Consider the following 15,539-nt stretch of genomic DNA (forward strand, 5'->3'; position numbering starts at 1 on the left):
ATTTAATACCTAATTTCATATGTTGCATATGCGTATGTTGAGTGTTGGAGGAGGGATCAGAGCAATACAATGGTAAAGATGGAACGGTCAGCATTCAGCCTTAAGGTATCCAACAAAAACAATCATCATCCTCCTTAAATACTGATTGTCTAAATGTTTTTAGTTGTCTCATGGTGGTGTCAAATCTGATAACTGGATATATCTGTTGTTGTTGGCATATTGGCTGAGCATCTAACAGTGGTTTATGGATACATAAGGCGATCACTGAGAGAAGAGAACTAAATCAGTCAGTTTTGAGGACTAAAGATGTCAAAGAACTTGAAGAACATAAAATATGATTATTATTATTATTACATTTAGATAGTGTTTTTTTAGAGATGGTGAGGATTTGGTTGATTTGATTGAACTTCTATTGGTCTTATACATCTTATTGGATACTGAATTTACAGGGTTTCAAAAGACATCTCAAAGTATTGCAGTTCAAAATGTCACCCCCATGAACTTGCATTGAGCAACCAGTGCTGGCCGGCTCACGTGGCTTTCACTACTGATCATTTTGATTTCACTCACTGAAGTGAAAAATCTCATTCTCTGATATTATGTAGCTTGTGTTGTGGTGTTTTTGCCACTGTGAGTCTTATGTTCGTACTAATTGCCCCGTATACGATATACATATTTCTTGTGACTTAATTTGAAAGCACAAATGCTTTTGCCAAGAGCACAAGTGTAATTTCCAGAGCAAATCTGGCTTTTAAAAAGCAACTACTACTTGTAATCCCAGTAGCCAGACTGTCTACTCTAACCCTGTTTTTCTCCAATCTTTGTCTGGCCTTGTTTTAACAGATGTGGGGACTTCTCTACCTTTTTAAGGCCTGACACAGTTTAACAGACTGCTGGTGAACTGTGTGAAGAGCTTAGCCGCACGTGCATAATGCTCTCGTGGATTAGATGTGTCGCTTTAAACCGAGAGCGTACAGCGCAGGCCATGTGGGAACACAACAAACTGATGAACCTGCTTTCAGCTTCTATTTTAGCTTTCAACAGAAGTATTTAGCTCTATATTTGTGAGAATCAATAAATTAAGCCTGTGCAGTTGTCCTGGGACATGCAAGCTGATGCAAGTTTAACAGAAATTCACTTAACTATATTAACATTCTAGCTGATAGAATAAAACGATAGCTATAGTTAATGATTGATTATTGGTCTTAATTACATTTCTACATTATTTTGGGGAAATGGAAAATGACACTAAAAACTAAAATCAAATGTTTTAAATGCTTTAAATGTCATGTGCATAATTAAAACCCCAAAATCAACAATTACCAATAAAATAAAATAATTTTGAATACAATGATTTATTAATTAATATTTTGAATTGGCTTTTATTGTTATATTTTCAATATTAGTTGTCTTTTTTTTTTTATTTCAGTGGTAATTTAAGTAGCCTAACTTAAAGCTACACTGTGATATTTTCCCTTAGCCTGACAAGCCAGATCCACATCAAGATGTTTGGTCTGGAAACTCACCATTGTCAGGGCTCAATCTGAGGGGCGGGATAAACGGTTGTCTTTCAAACTCCCTCTGCACAACGAAGGTGAAACAGAGCAACGAAGGTGAAGCAGAGCTTGTTGATAGATTAAACATTCGCCGTATCCGGTCAGTAAAACTCCGAACACATCTTCCCTTTTTAAGAATGACTTCAGTGCCGCTCTGTTCTTTTCTCAGAGAAAAGCTTAACTCCAAGTCTTCCAGAGTCGCGGTCAAAGCGGATTCGAAAGACCGCCGCCGTTCGCCAGTTTCTGTGTTTACTAGAAGCACGCAAACGCAACTCGACCGTCGTCATTATGGCCCCGCCCACAGACTCTATACACGATGTGATTGGTCCAGCAAGAGTTAGGGGAATACAGCTCAGAAGGGTATTGAGAGTTCCTAGATGACACTTGCGGGCAGATTAAATTTGCTGCCGCTAGGGTGCGTCTAGATTTCTAGGCTAATTTTCCCCCATCTAGCGGGATATATGGCCATCCAGTCAATAATAGTTTCTGTTCCTCTCAATTCTGATTTTGTTTGAACTCCTACGGTGGCCGATTTAGTCCAAGATAAACATGGCAACCCCCCTCTTCACATTCGACACCGTGCCATCGAGTGTTAAAACGCGAAAGGCGAAGCTTGAATTTATGGGTATGTCCCTCTTTGGCTAATGTACTTTCAAGAAGGAGGGGCAACATGGCGACCGGCATTCGAACCCCTCACCCAGATGTATTTTCAATGGCATATTATAAACTTACGAGAATACTTTATTACTTGAAAGAAGTAAATATACATTAATGAGCACATGTATTTTTGAAAGAACTAAGTGTTTTTAGCTAAGAATAAACTAAAAAAGCTACACAGTGTAGCTTTAAAGGAAAATTGCCTTGGCAACTAATTGATATAAAACCTGTAAGGTCTAATACTTTTTGAACGGTTTTATTTCAATTGACAAAAACAAATTTTTAATTGAGAACTTTCTAGAGATTTGGGACTTGGCAATGCCTTGGAAATCCACTTCAGCCCTTTAACATCATAGCAGCACCACAATCTAAAAATCTGGTTTGTAATGTTTACAGAGAGAACAGCCTTTTCCCCCCTTTCAGTTGGCCCGACTTTCCACTGTGAGATTGGTCTGGTTCCCCAGATAAAGTTCATCATGATTAAACAGTTTGAACTTGATTAATTTACCACTGTGTGTGTCCAGTGTCATTGGGGCTTGGATTTTATCAGCTCCCCGGGTTGCTCAGATAAGCCTCACACTGTGTATAGCATTGTGAGATGCTTCATTTGAGAGATCCATGTACAGCATAACCTTTGTTGAAGATTATCCTACTGTTCTTGTTTGATCAATATCGGGTGTTTTGAAAAGCCCCCTCGCCCCACCCTAATGCACCTGTATTCTCTGGTGGCCTAGTTTCTGAAGGTTAGCTTTGGTTGCACCTCCTGTGAGAAGATGAGAACGCTCATTTGTAATTCAAACCACTTGAAGATGGAAAGAGTGAGAGATGGTTTCCCTGATATATTTTTGGCCCTGCTTCCTCAGTTCCATTGTTCAAAATGCACATTTCCTGCTGGGTATCTCAGCGTGTTTCTGCATGACTTAATATGCGGCCTTCCAATCCCAGAGGGGCCCTGCACTCATACGACTGATCTCCCCCCTTCCCAGGGCTTTTCAGCATTATCATCACTGCTGGTCGCCCTTTCACTGGTCTGTCTCTGTACAATCTGTTTGTTATGGAGGATTTTTATTTAAGAGGCTGTTTTTACTGTCTCGGTTAATTGAAGTGATCATTCATTATTTAAACACACTGTGACCCCTCGATTGATGTCATTTAGAGTTGTTGTTTGTTCCTCCTTTCATTGATGGCCAGGGCTTGTTATTTGGACTGTTGTCCTTGGCTCTGATTAATACAGTTGCTGTATTTCGAGCTTGTCACCCTCTGCAAGACCAGTAGAGTAGACCGTTTCCACCTCGTAACATTGAATGAAAGCTAATTGCAAACTTTCTCACATTTATGACTTTATATCTTGCAGTGCATAATTGCGACTCACAATGTAACTTTACTTTATACCACGTAAGTTGATTTTGTTTTGTAATTGCTTTTTAATCTTTATGGTAAATGTATTTATTATAATTGCAACTTTATAATTCACAATGTAAGACGCTTCTTGTCATTCCAACTTTCTCACAATGTTAATTTATCACGCAAGTTGACCGTTTCTTTTAATTACGTTTTAAATTATTGCATCGTAATATCATTTTTTCTTATAATTGCAATTTTTTAGCTCACAGTGTGACTCGCGCAAGGCAGCCATTTCTTGTAATTGACACATTATATCACAAAAGTTCACTTTGGTTCTTGTTTTCCTTCTTCTGTCTTGCAAACGTACTGTATATTGCAATGCAACTTTATTGAAACTGCTCCTTTTTATCTCATACGGCAATTTAATTTCTTATTATTGCGACTTTATATCTTGTAGTTGCAACAATATATTAAAATAATGCTACTTTTCCTTGTAGCTGCAACTTCTCTTGCAAAAATCTTGCAAGGTGATTTTGTTTCTTGTAAAGACTTTGTAACTTGGAATTGTAACGGTTTCTTTACAACTTTTCTCTCAAGTTAATTTAATTTCCTACTTCATAGCTCACAATGTTAATATATATGACTTAAGTTGACTTTGTTTCTTTTAATTGCGTTGTTCTATTTTGTAGTTGTAACTACTGTATATTATAATGCAATATAATGCAACTTTTTTGAAACAGTAACTTTATCTTCCAAGGCAATTTTATTTCTTATAATTGTGACTTTATAACTTATTACTAATTGCAACAATTTATCGCAATGCAACTTTCTTGTTTCATCTTGCAAGGTAATTTTGTTCTTATTGTGACAAAAATTGTAATTGCAATATATATCACAGTTTATTTTTCATAGTTTGCGGCTTTGTCTTGCAATGTGACTGATTTTGCAACCTTTTTGTCTCATGATGTGGTTTCATATCTCACAGTATCTTATCGTAAACTTTCTCAAAATTACTTCCATGACAAAGTGATTTGGGTAAACAAGCTGCAGTACTTGCCATCTTTCATGTTTTCATCTGTTTATCTGTTTATTTATTCTTCAGACTCATTCTCATTAGTCAGTCTCTTTAGCCCTCTCTTTCAACTATGAAAGTTGGTGGTTTCTTAGAGGGCCTGTCAAACACTTATATTCTAGGCCTGAGGGTGTAGTATATGTCCTCTGAGTAGGATAAAATAAAGACTATAAATAGGCCCCTTGTGTTCGACTATGAGAAGAAGATTGCTACATGTCAGAAAGAAATTGCTTTGCAAGCAGTCTCTCTTGGTATTTGTTGTTGTCGTGACTGTGGACAATAATAAATGAGAATCAAAGCATGAAACGCAAAATTTGAATGACAGTCATGCACATGCACAAATTGTTATGCTCTGGTGGTCCACGCTTTCTGTATAATTCCAGTTCTCTGCAAAACACGCCGCACCCAAAAGCCTTTATCTCATCTTGTGTCTTACTGATGTGCCTGCCATGCATCAATAAAATGGGTTTTTGCTGCTTTGGCAGAGGAAAAGATTTAAATCTTTGATGTTCTAGTGTGTCTCCATCGTTCACACCTCTACCTAAAGAGGGGATTTGTCTCTTGGATTACCTTCATTTACTGAGGATTTGACACCTTGAAAGGTCATTCATTTAGAATCGACAATGTCTAGTCCCCTTCAGGTACCTGTTGATTTGTAGTGGGGCTGTATCATTGTATCATCTCCATTTAACATCTCCAGTTAAGTACTTGGGGGGGGAAAGATGCTGCTGAGGGCTACATTTTACTCACCCAGCAGTGTGCCTGCCATTAGTGGTTTGTTGTAGGCAGTGATGTGAGTCATACAAAAACTTAAATGCGTGTTTTCAGAGCAAAATTCGGTCTACTCGCCTCCCTTGATGGTCTGCAGGTCAGTTTGATTCTATGTTGTGTCTTGTAAAGAATCTCGAAAGAGGAAGAAGTACACATCTGAAATGGTCCTGGATCAAAACAAAAGTTATATAAGCATAAATGAGGAAAATCTGCTTGCAGTCTACCTTTAATTTATCAAATAAAATGCTAACATTTAGCATTTTATGTGCTGATTATTTTTCATCCTGATTATTTTTGTGTAACCAAATGAAAAATACAATGATGCACTAAAATAAGTACTACAAATGAATATCAAAACATTATAATGTACTGGATGAAAAACAGATATTCATTGTGAGATTTGCTAAATGTCACATTTAGTTTCAAACTTTCTCACTTTTGTGACTTTATATCTTGCAGTGCATCTATTTAAATTTTTTTAGCTTTGTATTTTTTGTTATATTTAACAATTAAATGTAGATTATAGCAAATGTAAAAATTGTAATATTCAATACTGATGAATACCGAAAAATTCAATCTCTAATATAGATTGATGATAGCTGATATGCATTGCTGTATTGTGCATCTCTAATCTAAATGGTGCTCTCTATTTGTTGTCCATCACATAATCACTACACCCAGAAGGTTGGTTGTTTCATCCTCGGTTCCAACTGACCAAGTGTCAAGGTGTCCAGACACCTAACCCCAGCTTCTCCCGACGAGCTGGATGGCGCCTTGCATGGCTGACACCGCCATCGGTGTATGAATGGGTAAATGTGAGGATATATGTAAAGTGCTTTGGTGGCCTTGGGTCTGTTGAAAGCTCTATATAAATGCTGTCCATTTAAACACTGACTCAGGATGTGAAACTGCGCTGTTTTCACTTCATAGTGGTGCTTCAAACATACCTGCTGAAGCAACTTATACTTGCAAAAAACAATAACTTGCAGTCTCGCGCTGTCTGACACACACACACACACACCGAAACGTGAGCGATTTGTAACATAAATGTTTGCTAAAAAACTGCTGGTCACTTTCAGAATGCTTTCGATGCTTTATTTTCCCAGAAAGAATGTGGAACACAAATTGTTTCATTCTCAGGTTTTATTTTTGATTTATTTTTTAAATATAATTTAAATAGATTTTACACACTAATAGCAATATTGTATCGCATATAATATACACACAGTACACACACATTTTATGTAAACACAATCTTTTCTTTTGGATGCGATTACTTGTTTATAGCCCTACTTCTAATACTTCAGTCCAGACAAGACATACAAATATTGGGGGTCAAATGGTGCATTGTTACATTGTGGCTGCATGACGTGTCTCCGCTCATTGTTTCTTAATGACACTGGTCAGCTCGTATTGTGACTGGAGGCAGAGACACAAGGCAGTAGTGGACGGCCACAAAGAGGACTGGTTCCTGGACCATCTGTCTATGCACCAGTGTGGATATGGGAACAATGGCTATGCTAATGTTTTAACACCTCCCCGGCTCCCCATTGACTTTCCCTCAAATGGGCCTGAATTGGGGAAAAACAGGTCAAACGCCAATGCTCTGTAGCTGAGCCATTCCTCTTCAGTTCCTTTTTCCATACTTAACCCCCAGGGTATTTTATCTTTAACATTTCATAATTTTTACTTTTTCAGTGTCTCGTGTTTTATCTATAAGCTATTACTGTATTCATTTGAAAATTGAAATAAAGGTACTGCAGTGGAAAGTCGTGTTTGTACTCTCACCAGTACTTTCTAGACTGTGCTTATGAAGATCAAAGATGGTGGGAGGGGGTCGGTAAGCCTGTTAGCATAATCTACTCAGAGACTCTGTACAACTGTAATCTGCCCTCCTCTTAATTTCAAGTGAAGTTCAATGCTGCATAGTACTGTATAACAAACATGGGGCTTACATGAACACACCATGTGCCATAGCTGTAATTATTCATGCCATTAACTTTCTTTATATTTATGTCATTAACTTTTAATTGTAGTGTTCCAGCAAAGCCCATAAAGAAAGGATATACTATATTAAATAATTTCTTTATGGACCTTGCTTTGTGTAGAATAAACCCCAATGAAATCCCATCTATGAGCCAGAACCCATCACACAACATCAGTGCCTTAGCTCACTGGATATGTCTAAATGGGAGCAAATTCCTGAAAGCTGTTATGGCAGCGAAAAGAGGGATTCATATTTTTTTGCTATGCTTTCGACATATGAAATGTTCAGCAAGACAAGAGCATCAGTGAGGTCAGGCACTAATGTTGGGTAATGGCCCGCTGTCTGTTTATCGTTCAATAGGGGGTTAAGGTCTATACAGGTTTGTGCAGGACAGTGTTCCACACCAGATTTGGTAAAAGGCCCTCAGGGTTGGAAAATCTGTAAAAACAAGTCTTTATGAAGGATTAGTTCCCTTCTAAATGAAAATTTCCAGATATTTTACTCTTCCCCCATCTCATCCAAGATGTTCATAACTTTCTTTCTTCAGCTGAAAAGAAATTAAGCTTTTTTTTGAGGAAAACATTCCAGGATTTTTCTCCTCAACAGTGAGGTTCAATTGCAACCAAAATGCTGAAGGTCCATATCAATGCAGTTTCAAAGGGCTTTGAAGGTCTTCAGACGCTCTGCGCGATCTCAAACGAGGAATAGGGTCTAATCTAGCAAAAAAATCATTCATTTTCCAAAATATAAAAACAGAACATACCTTTTAACCTAAATTGCTCATCTTGCACTGCTTTGTGATTGCCAGTGATTACACAATTACGTCGGAAAACGCCACACTAGACGTAGGTGGAAGTACCTCCTCCGTGTTTACAAAGCGCAAATGCGAAGACTAATACAAATGCCCTGTAGCAAAAAAAAAAAAAAAGGTAAAACAAAGATGTCGGATTATATTAAAGTTAAAGATGGAATGTTTTTTTGGGAAATGGGGGGATTTGTATTCGTCTTTGAACGTTCGCTTGGGGTGGTACATCTAGTGTGACGTTTCGGCGTAATGGCACAGTCACTGGCGAGCGCAGAGCAACGTAAGATGAGCAATTTAGGCTATTTTAGGTTTTTTGAAAATTACCAATTGATTCGACAGATAAGACCCTATTCCTCTCCTGGGATTGTGTAGAGTCTCTGAAGCCCTTCAAAGCTCTTTGATACTGCATTGATTTGGACCTTCAACATTTTGGTTGCAGTGGAACTCAAAAAACTTAAAGGTGCACTATGCATCTTTTCCGTCCACTAGAGGGCGCCTATTCAAAACAAAGGCGTAGTTTGATGACGCCAAGTTTGAGCTCAGCGTCTTCGAACATGTAGTCTTCACCTCACAATCTGTGGAAAATAGAATTTTGGCTGAAATCATGTTGATGGATGTGGTTATTAACATTACTGTAGAATGAAGCAGAGCAGGACCAAGTGGAGCTGAGCAAGGCCGCTGGAGCGATTGTTAATTAGATGAACAACAAGCGCCTCGCGAGCAGCAGGACTTTTATTATGACGACGAGACACAGTTTCCGGGCGCCTCCGCTATTCCGGTCATGATTATGAGGTAACGCAGCTGTGCGTTCACGCGCTTTGGCAGAATAAAACTGGAAACCGAAGGTAACACAGATATGACGCAATTGACAGGTGACTCCCTCATATGCATATGCAGATGTCCCGGGTCCTTGAATAAAATAGCAGTTTTCTCACAATGTACAAATAGCTGGAAACATTTGAGTACTCAACTGACCAAAATATATAACACTGGCCTAGTGGTTTGTGGTTATTTTACTGCGACAATACTAGATGGTGCACCTTTTAATTTCTTTTTGACTGAAGAAAGAAAGACATGATCATCTTGGATGAGATGGGGGTGAGTAAAATATCAGGACATTTTTATTTTGAAGTCAACTAATCCTTTAAGAGCTTGGATCCCACTTATATTGAATGTCTTAAACCACTATGGACATGCCTTAAAGAAAATAATGTTTGTATTTTGTTCATTTGGCACAACTCTCACAGTGCGTCATGGGTGTTCTCTAGCTGTCGACTTTGGTGTGCCTCCAGAAAACAGGGTTGAGGAAACATTGCGTTAAAGGGTCAACATTGTAATTATAGATATATCTACAAAATGTTATATTTTTTTGTTTGTTGCAAAAACTTGCATGTACACAATAAGTATTAAACGATTAAATAATAATAAAACAATGAAATAACCCATTAAACATGCAAGTATTATCCAATCATATAAGACATTTGTCCTTATATAGAGCCCTTTTTACATATTGTGGTTTTTATACTGTGTTAAGAACCTAGAAACCCATGACCCTTTTTTTCCAGTGTGATGTCCATTTACTTTAGGCCATGTAGTGCATATGAGGTGCTTATGTTGGTGAAGTTTGAAAGACATCAAGGCAAGGCCGTCAAATTCAGTTATGATTTACATAAATGTCAAAATGGGGACATTTCATAAAAAATGTCAAGTAGTTTGCATTACTTGCTATTACTGTTGGTCGCTGAACGTTTTTATCCTTAAGCAGTTGTCAAGTATTAAATGTTTAGCTACTTGCATATTAGCACTTTCACTGCTATTAGAATTCACAGTTTGGGAATTTGGCGGTTATATGGCCCTGCATCAAAGTAGAAAAATGTGTCTGCTTTGGGTAAATATCTGTCATAATTATCATTGCTCTAGATTAGAGCCATTTAATGCTGTTGGAAGCTGGCAGCTGCCAAATGGGCAATATTTGTCAACTTGCTGAGTTATGTTATTATGTTACAAGCGCATAAATCCAGTTGCATAACATCTTTACCGCTCTGCATGGTGCTCATCTAATAGATTATGACTGAGATAAGGCAATTTCAGTGGCCGTATTATTATTATTTTTGTCTCCGGTCTGCAGAGCAAAATGGATCGCAAGTAAAATACATTGTTGAAAGTAAAAGCTTTTTATTATATAAATGTTTTACTTTAATGACAGTCCGAAAGTAGATTAACCTAGCTCTGGGTATGTAATGTTTGTACTGGTTGCTCTGTAGATGTTCCGATATGTTCGTCTACGGTCTCAAACACGTCAAAAGGGTTGCGCCATTGGATATGCTGAGCCTTCACCGTATGAGTCCATGAACTGGTCATGTTGACTTGTTCATTGACCAAGTTCCAACTCATCGGTAACCTGTGTCCTCAGATAAGACTTATCAAACAACACGTGACTGTTTTCAGTAAGTGTGATTTGAATGCTTCTTAAACTCTGATTTCTGACCATATTGATAAATATGAAGGCTCACTTGGTAGTTTTATTGCATAAATTTGGAATTTTATGGTAATTGTATTACTTTTTAATCAGTTTTGCCATCCCATACACTCTACTTTAGAATAAGTTTAGTATACCAGGTTGTACAGAGTTATGCTCCAATTTATGCACTATACTATATGCACCAAATAGTGAAATATTTTAAGGTAAAATGGTCTTTTAACATCAGAGTCTAATCATCACGCCCCCTTTGCAACATAATTAAAGCAGCATAGAATGCATGAACTGTCCAACATTCCATATTTCATTTTTTTTGGTTAATTAAGTAAATTTATTATACAATATATTATTATAACGTGCACGTTTTCTTTTGTAATTTTCAGTTTGAACGCACTTTATGCTACGAAACTGGCATAGAATAGTGCATAAGTACACAAACTGGGAGACACCTTAAATACTTAAATACAAAATCCAGACTGATATGATTTTAGTTAGACTTTTAATGACTTTTTAATTGAATTCAAACTTGAAACTTCAACACCTAGTGTTTCATCCTCTGTAAACTTTGACCTGGATGTGTGCAACTAAAATTGTCTTGACAATCTTGTGTGACTCATGCTCTGATAAAGTCTTATTGTTTTGAACGATTAAGCTTGTTCTTTGAGGTTAACCCTCACTGTAAAAAAAAAAAGTTGCTGCCTTAAATTAAGTACAATCAACTTAAATTATATTAAACTGACTAACAAAAATTAGTTGAATCTTAACGTGTATAACGTGTCAAAAAGTTGAAAACTTATGTTGCTTAACTTATTTTGGAGAGTTGAAGCAATTTAAAAACATTTGTTCTCATAACTTCTTGACCATAGAATTTTTTTACAGAAGGATATTTGAATTTAATATATTGAATGGTTCAAGAATTTTATAAAAACACTGGGGCCATCTTATTAAATATCTTAAAGATGAAAGACTCTTACTACTTTCTCCATCCCTCTGGCGTTCAAAGTAACTCTCATCAAGCAAATTAAAGTGTGAAATTTCAATTTTAAACCATGTAAGCAGGGGCGTGGGGGGTACTGAGTAACCAGGGACCGAGGCAGGGAAGTCCATTTTCTATACATACACATACATAGTACGGGGGCCCAGCAAGATGGTTTGTACCCAGGGCCCAAAATTTGGTGCTACGCCACTGCATGTAAGTGAAGGGTTTTCTTGCTTCACCTCCATGTTTACACAAAGATTTCACGGGCTGGGACTTGTTTTGGATTACAGCTTAAGCAGATGTGTCATGAGGCTGACAGTGGAGCTGTGCTGACTGTCCAAACCCTGCGAGAAGCAAAAAGACCCCAATGTTTTGTGCTCACAATGTGCCTGATCAGCACTTGACACACACACACACACACACACACACACACACACACACACACACACACACACACACACACACACACACACACACACACACACACACACACACACAGAGCAAGAGCTCAGTTACGTAACACTGTTGAGGATGGACAAAGGCTTTGCGGGAGACATTGTGTGCCGTCTCTTGCTCTTGCCCAGTCTTCCATCAGCACTTTTAAAATGAATGGTGCTCAGAGCGAGGCCAGAGATTTTTGGTCTTTGAAGCTCAATATCACAAATCCAATACTCCGTTCCACTGCTGCATGGCTTTCGAATAAAAACATCTCATGATTTAATGATTGGTGTACTGCGAAGAATTTAACACAAAAACGTGTTATATGGTCCTTATTTTGAGACTTAGCTGATTTGCATTTAACATCCATCAGCTTTAAAAAACATGATATGAGTTAATTGCGGAAGACCATGACAGGTGCTGGATTTAACAGTTTGCAGAGGTCATTATGATCTCACATGAGTTCAAACTAAGAGTACCTGATTCTCATTCAGTCATCAGTGACGTGTTCGTAACACACAGGCTGAGTCATCCTGTAAATACACAGCAGTCGCTTCCTGTGTGGGTGAATCTCAATAACAGCACATCTGACTTGTATTTATCTTTTTTGTTATTATATATATGTATATTTGTATGTATGCATGTATGTTACACAATGTTAAAATGCAAAAAAAACGACAAAAAAACCAAGAATGTTTTAATTTATTAGGAATTGAGTCACTGTCTCAATTTTACATTTATATTATATTATATTATATTATATTATATTATATTATATTATATTATATTATATTATATTATATTATATTATATTATATTATATTATATTGTATTGTATTGTATTGTATTGTATTGTATTGTATTGTATCGTATCATATCATTATATTAATAATATTATATTATATTATTGTTTTTTTTTTAATTAAGAAATATATAATCAGTGCCTTCCTAATGAACTAAACCTTCTTTGTATTTATTGCATTTTAACATTGTGTACATGGCATTTAAGTTGTTTTAATTACTGATGATGTTTTATAATTTAGTTTTCATTACCCTTATTCGCATGAAGATTCTCTTAATTCTCATTAATGTGTTATGGATGCATTATATTTTTAACAGAATATGTTGTAATTAACTAATTGTTAATGTTCTCAGTATTTGATTTGATTTAATATGATTTAGATTTGTATCTTTTGATCTATAATTGAAATATGATCCAAATGACAGGGTTTGAGATTTTCACCCATGCATAATTAATGTCTTGGGTGATATTTATTAACACACATTCAATTTTGATGATCCAAACTATTGTAAGGTCAAATCGAAGATTACTGGTCAGCCATGCATTGAAGACTGTTATTGTGTGTGTGTGGGTTGCACATGATATTTTTTTCCAGCTTTGTCGTGTTCCTTTAACACCCACCATTAAGTGGTTCTGCGAGTGCATGAACAAGATTGCGGCCTACAGTGAAGCTGTGCTCTGCAAAGCAGAGGCTGTAAAACATGTCTCACTTCACCTCCATCACTGCTCAGCCTGCAAAATAACACACACCCTGTCTGTCTGCAAAGCCATTGCACTTTGAGTTTAGTAGTCACGCATCAGTTAATTTTGTCTGCTTCTCCATTTCTGTGTTTGGTTTGACATTTTGCTTTTTGTTTGTCTGTTTGTGTGTTTGCCATCTCAGCTTTGTACCAATGGCTAGAGGCCGATCGACAGGGCAGGGACCCAGAGGCCTTGGCAGCAGGTAAACATCATCATTATCCTCCTCACCGCTAAGTTTCCCTCAATTTCTCCATTCTTATTTCCAATTCTCCGTTCCTTTGGATTACGTCTGTTATTAAGATCCTCGGATGATCTGATCTTAAGTCGTTCAAACTTGGTATTCCTATAATATGCTTCCCAAATCTCCTGTGTCCACAAAATCTTGAAACGAAGAGCCATGTTTCATACTCTACATTATAATATTGACTAAATTCACATGTAGCCAATGTGCTATCTGTCCTAAATAGTATTGAATATTACTAATGTCACATACTATTTAAGATGGATAGTATGCACATTTGAGATGCAGGCTTAGTATTTTTATTTTACAATTATTTTAACTTGACGTTAGCATTTTAATATTTTAATATTAATTAAATTATAACATTTTTACAGGATTTAATAATAATTGAATTTAATATTGATTGGTTAAATATATAAATAAAATATTTTGTATTTAGACAAACTATTTTAATATGGAAATATTTTAGAATGTTGTAAATTGAATATTATTATTTACAAATTTCAGTTAATTAATAAAAATGAATAAATTAAGTTTTATTTATTTTTTCCCATTTGGCAAAATATTAAAGAGTTAATACAATTTTATGTTATGTATTTCAACATTATAGAATGGACATTTTAATATTTAAAATTATATCAGAATGGATCAAGATCAATTGCGAGTTTACCTAAATAACTAAAAAAAATATTTAAAAAATAAGTTACCTGAATGCCTTCAGTAAGTTTGGGTTTATTGAAATTAAAAATTTGAGGTAATACAATGAGCATTTTTGAGAATTGACAACCTTTATTGAAATATTATTAAAAGATTTTGTAAGCATATTGGGTAATTATTTGTGATGATGCAGTGAAACATGCCAAATTGTGATTTTATTGATATCGATAGGTATTTTTATCACAATTTTAATGTCAGATTCAATAATATTTTGAGTTTATATTTCTTAAAACAATTCCCTTCATTGTACCAACTCAAATTTTTAATTTCAATAAACTCAACTCAAACATCAAATTTTAAGGCAACCAGGTTACTTACTTTTTTAGTTAAATCAATATTTAAAGTTAAGTTAAATCATTATTTTTTTTACAGACAAAAATAGCAGGTTATTACATTTTATTTAAAGTTTTAATATTTCAAAACTAATTAATAGTTTTTGAATATGACAATGAATATGCATTATGAAAGAAAATAGTTGATTTTGACAAGCCATTGCTTTAACCATGTTGAATACTAAGTGAAAAACGGGGTCATTGTTGTCATTTTAGATTTGGCTCCTCACTACGTCCTCCCTCTTTTCCTCTCGTCCTTTCTCAGTCAATGATATGCAGGCTCATAGTTAAATGTCGGTCATTTGCCTCTGCTTGTTATTTATATCAGTTCCTCTTCTCTTGCAACACTGACTATCTCTTGCTCCCCCCTGCCTTGTTTTTCTACTGTCCTCCTGCTGTTCCTGCTATCACTTCATGGGGTGTTTGCATCAGTCTGTCTCTCTTTCGCACGTGTATGCCCGCGGCCTCAGATTCTCTGTTAAAGGGCTTTAGTAGATGTCTCCTCCTCCCTGTCCTTTCCTGTTAGTTGATGCCTGGGGCTGTCACACAGTCTCTCCTGCCAAATCACCACTAGATTCCGGCCGCAAATGATCTTCATAGTCATACACGAGTCAAAAC

The 15,539-nt window shown here is 36.3% G+C and overlaps 1 protein-coding gene across 4 annotated transcripts in view; it reads left to right on the forward strand.

The window, feature by feature from the left end:
* The window catches only part of dennd5b (DENN/MADD domain containing 5B), a 49,635-nt gene that overhangs the window by 1,137 nt on the left and 32,959 nt on the right, over positions 1-15,539 (forward strand). For 2 of the 4 annotated variants that reach the window (XM_067428154.1, XM_067428155.1), the window contains exon 2: positions 13,774-13,833. The exons of the other annotated variants lie outside the window; for them this stretch is intronic. In XM_067428154.1, coding sequence (XP_067284255.1) covers positions 13,774-13,833 — 60 coding nt within the window. The remainder of the gene's footprint in view (positions 1-13,773; positions 13,834-15,539) is intronic. 4 annotated transcript variants of the gene reach the window in all.

The sequence above is a fragment of the Pseudorasbora parva genome, chromosome 20 (assembly GCF_024679245.1).
Source record: "Pseudorasbora parva isolate DD20220531a chromosome 20, ASM2467924v1, whole genome shotgun sequence".
Classification (NCBI taxonomy): Eukaryota; Metazoa; Chordata; class Actinopteri; order Cypriniformes; family Gobionidae; genus Pseudorasbora; species Pseudorasbora parva.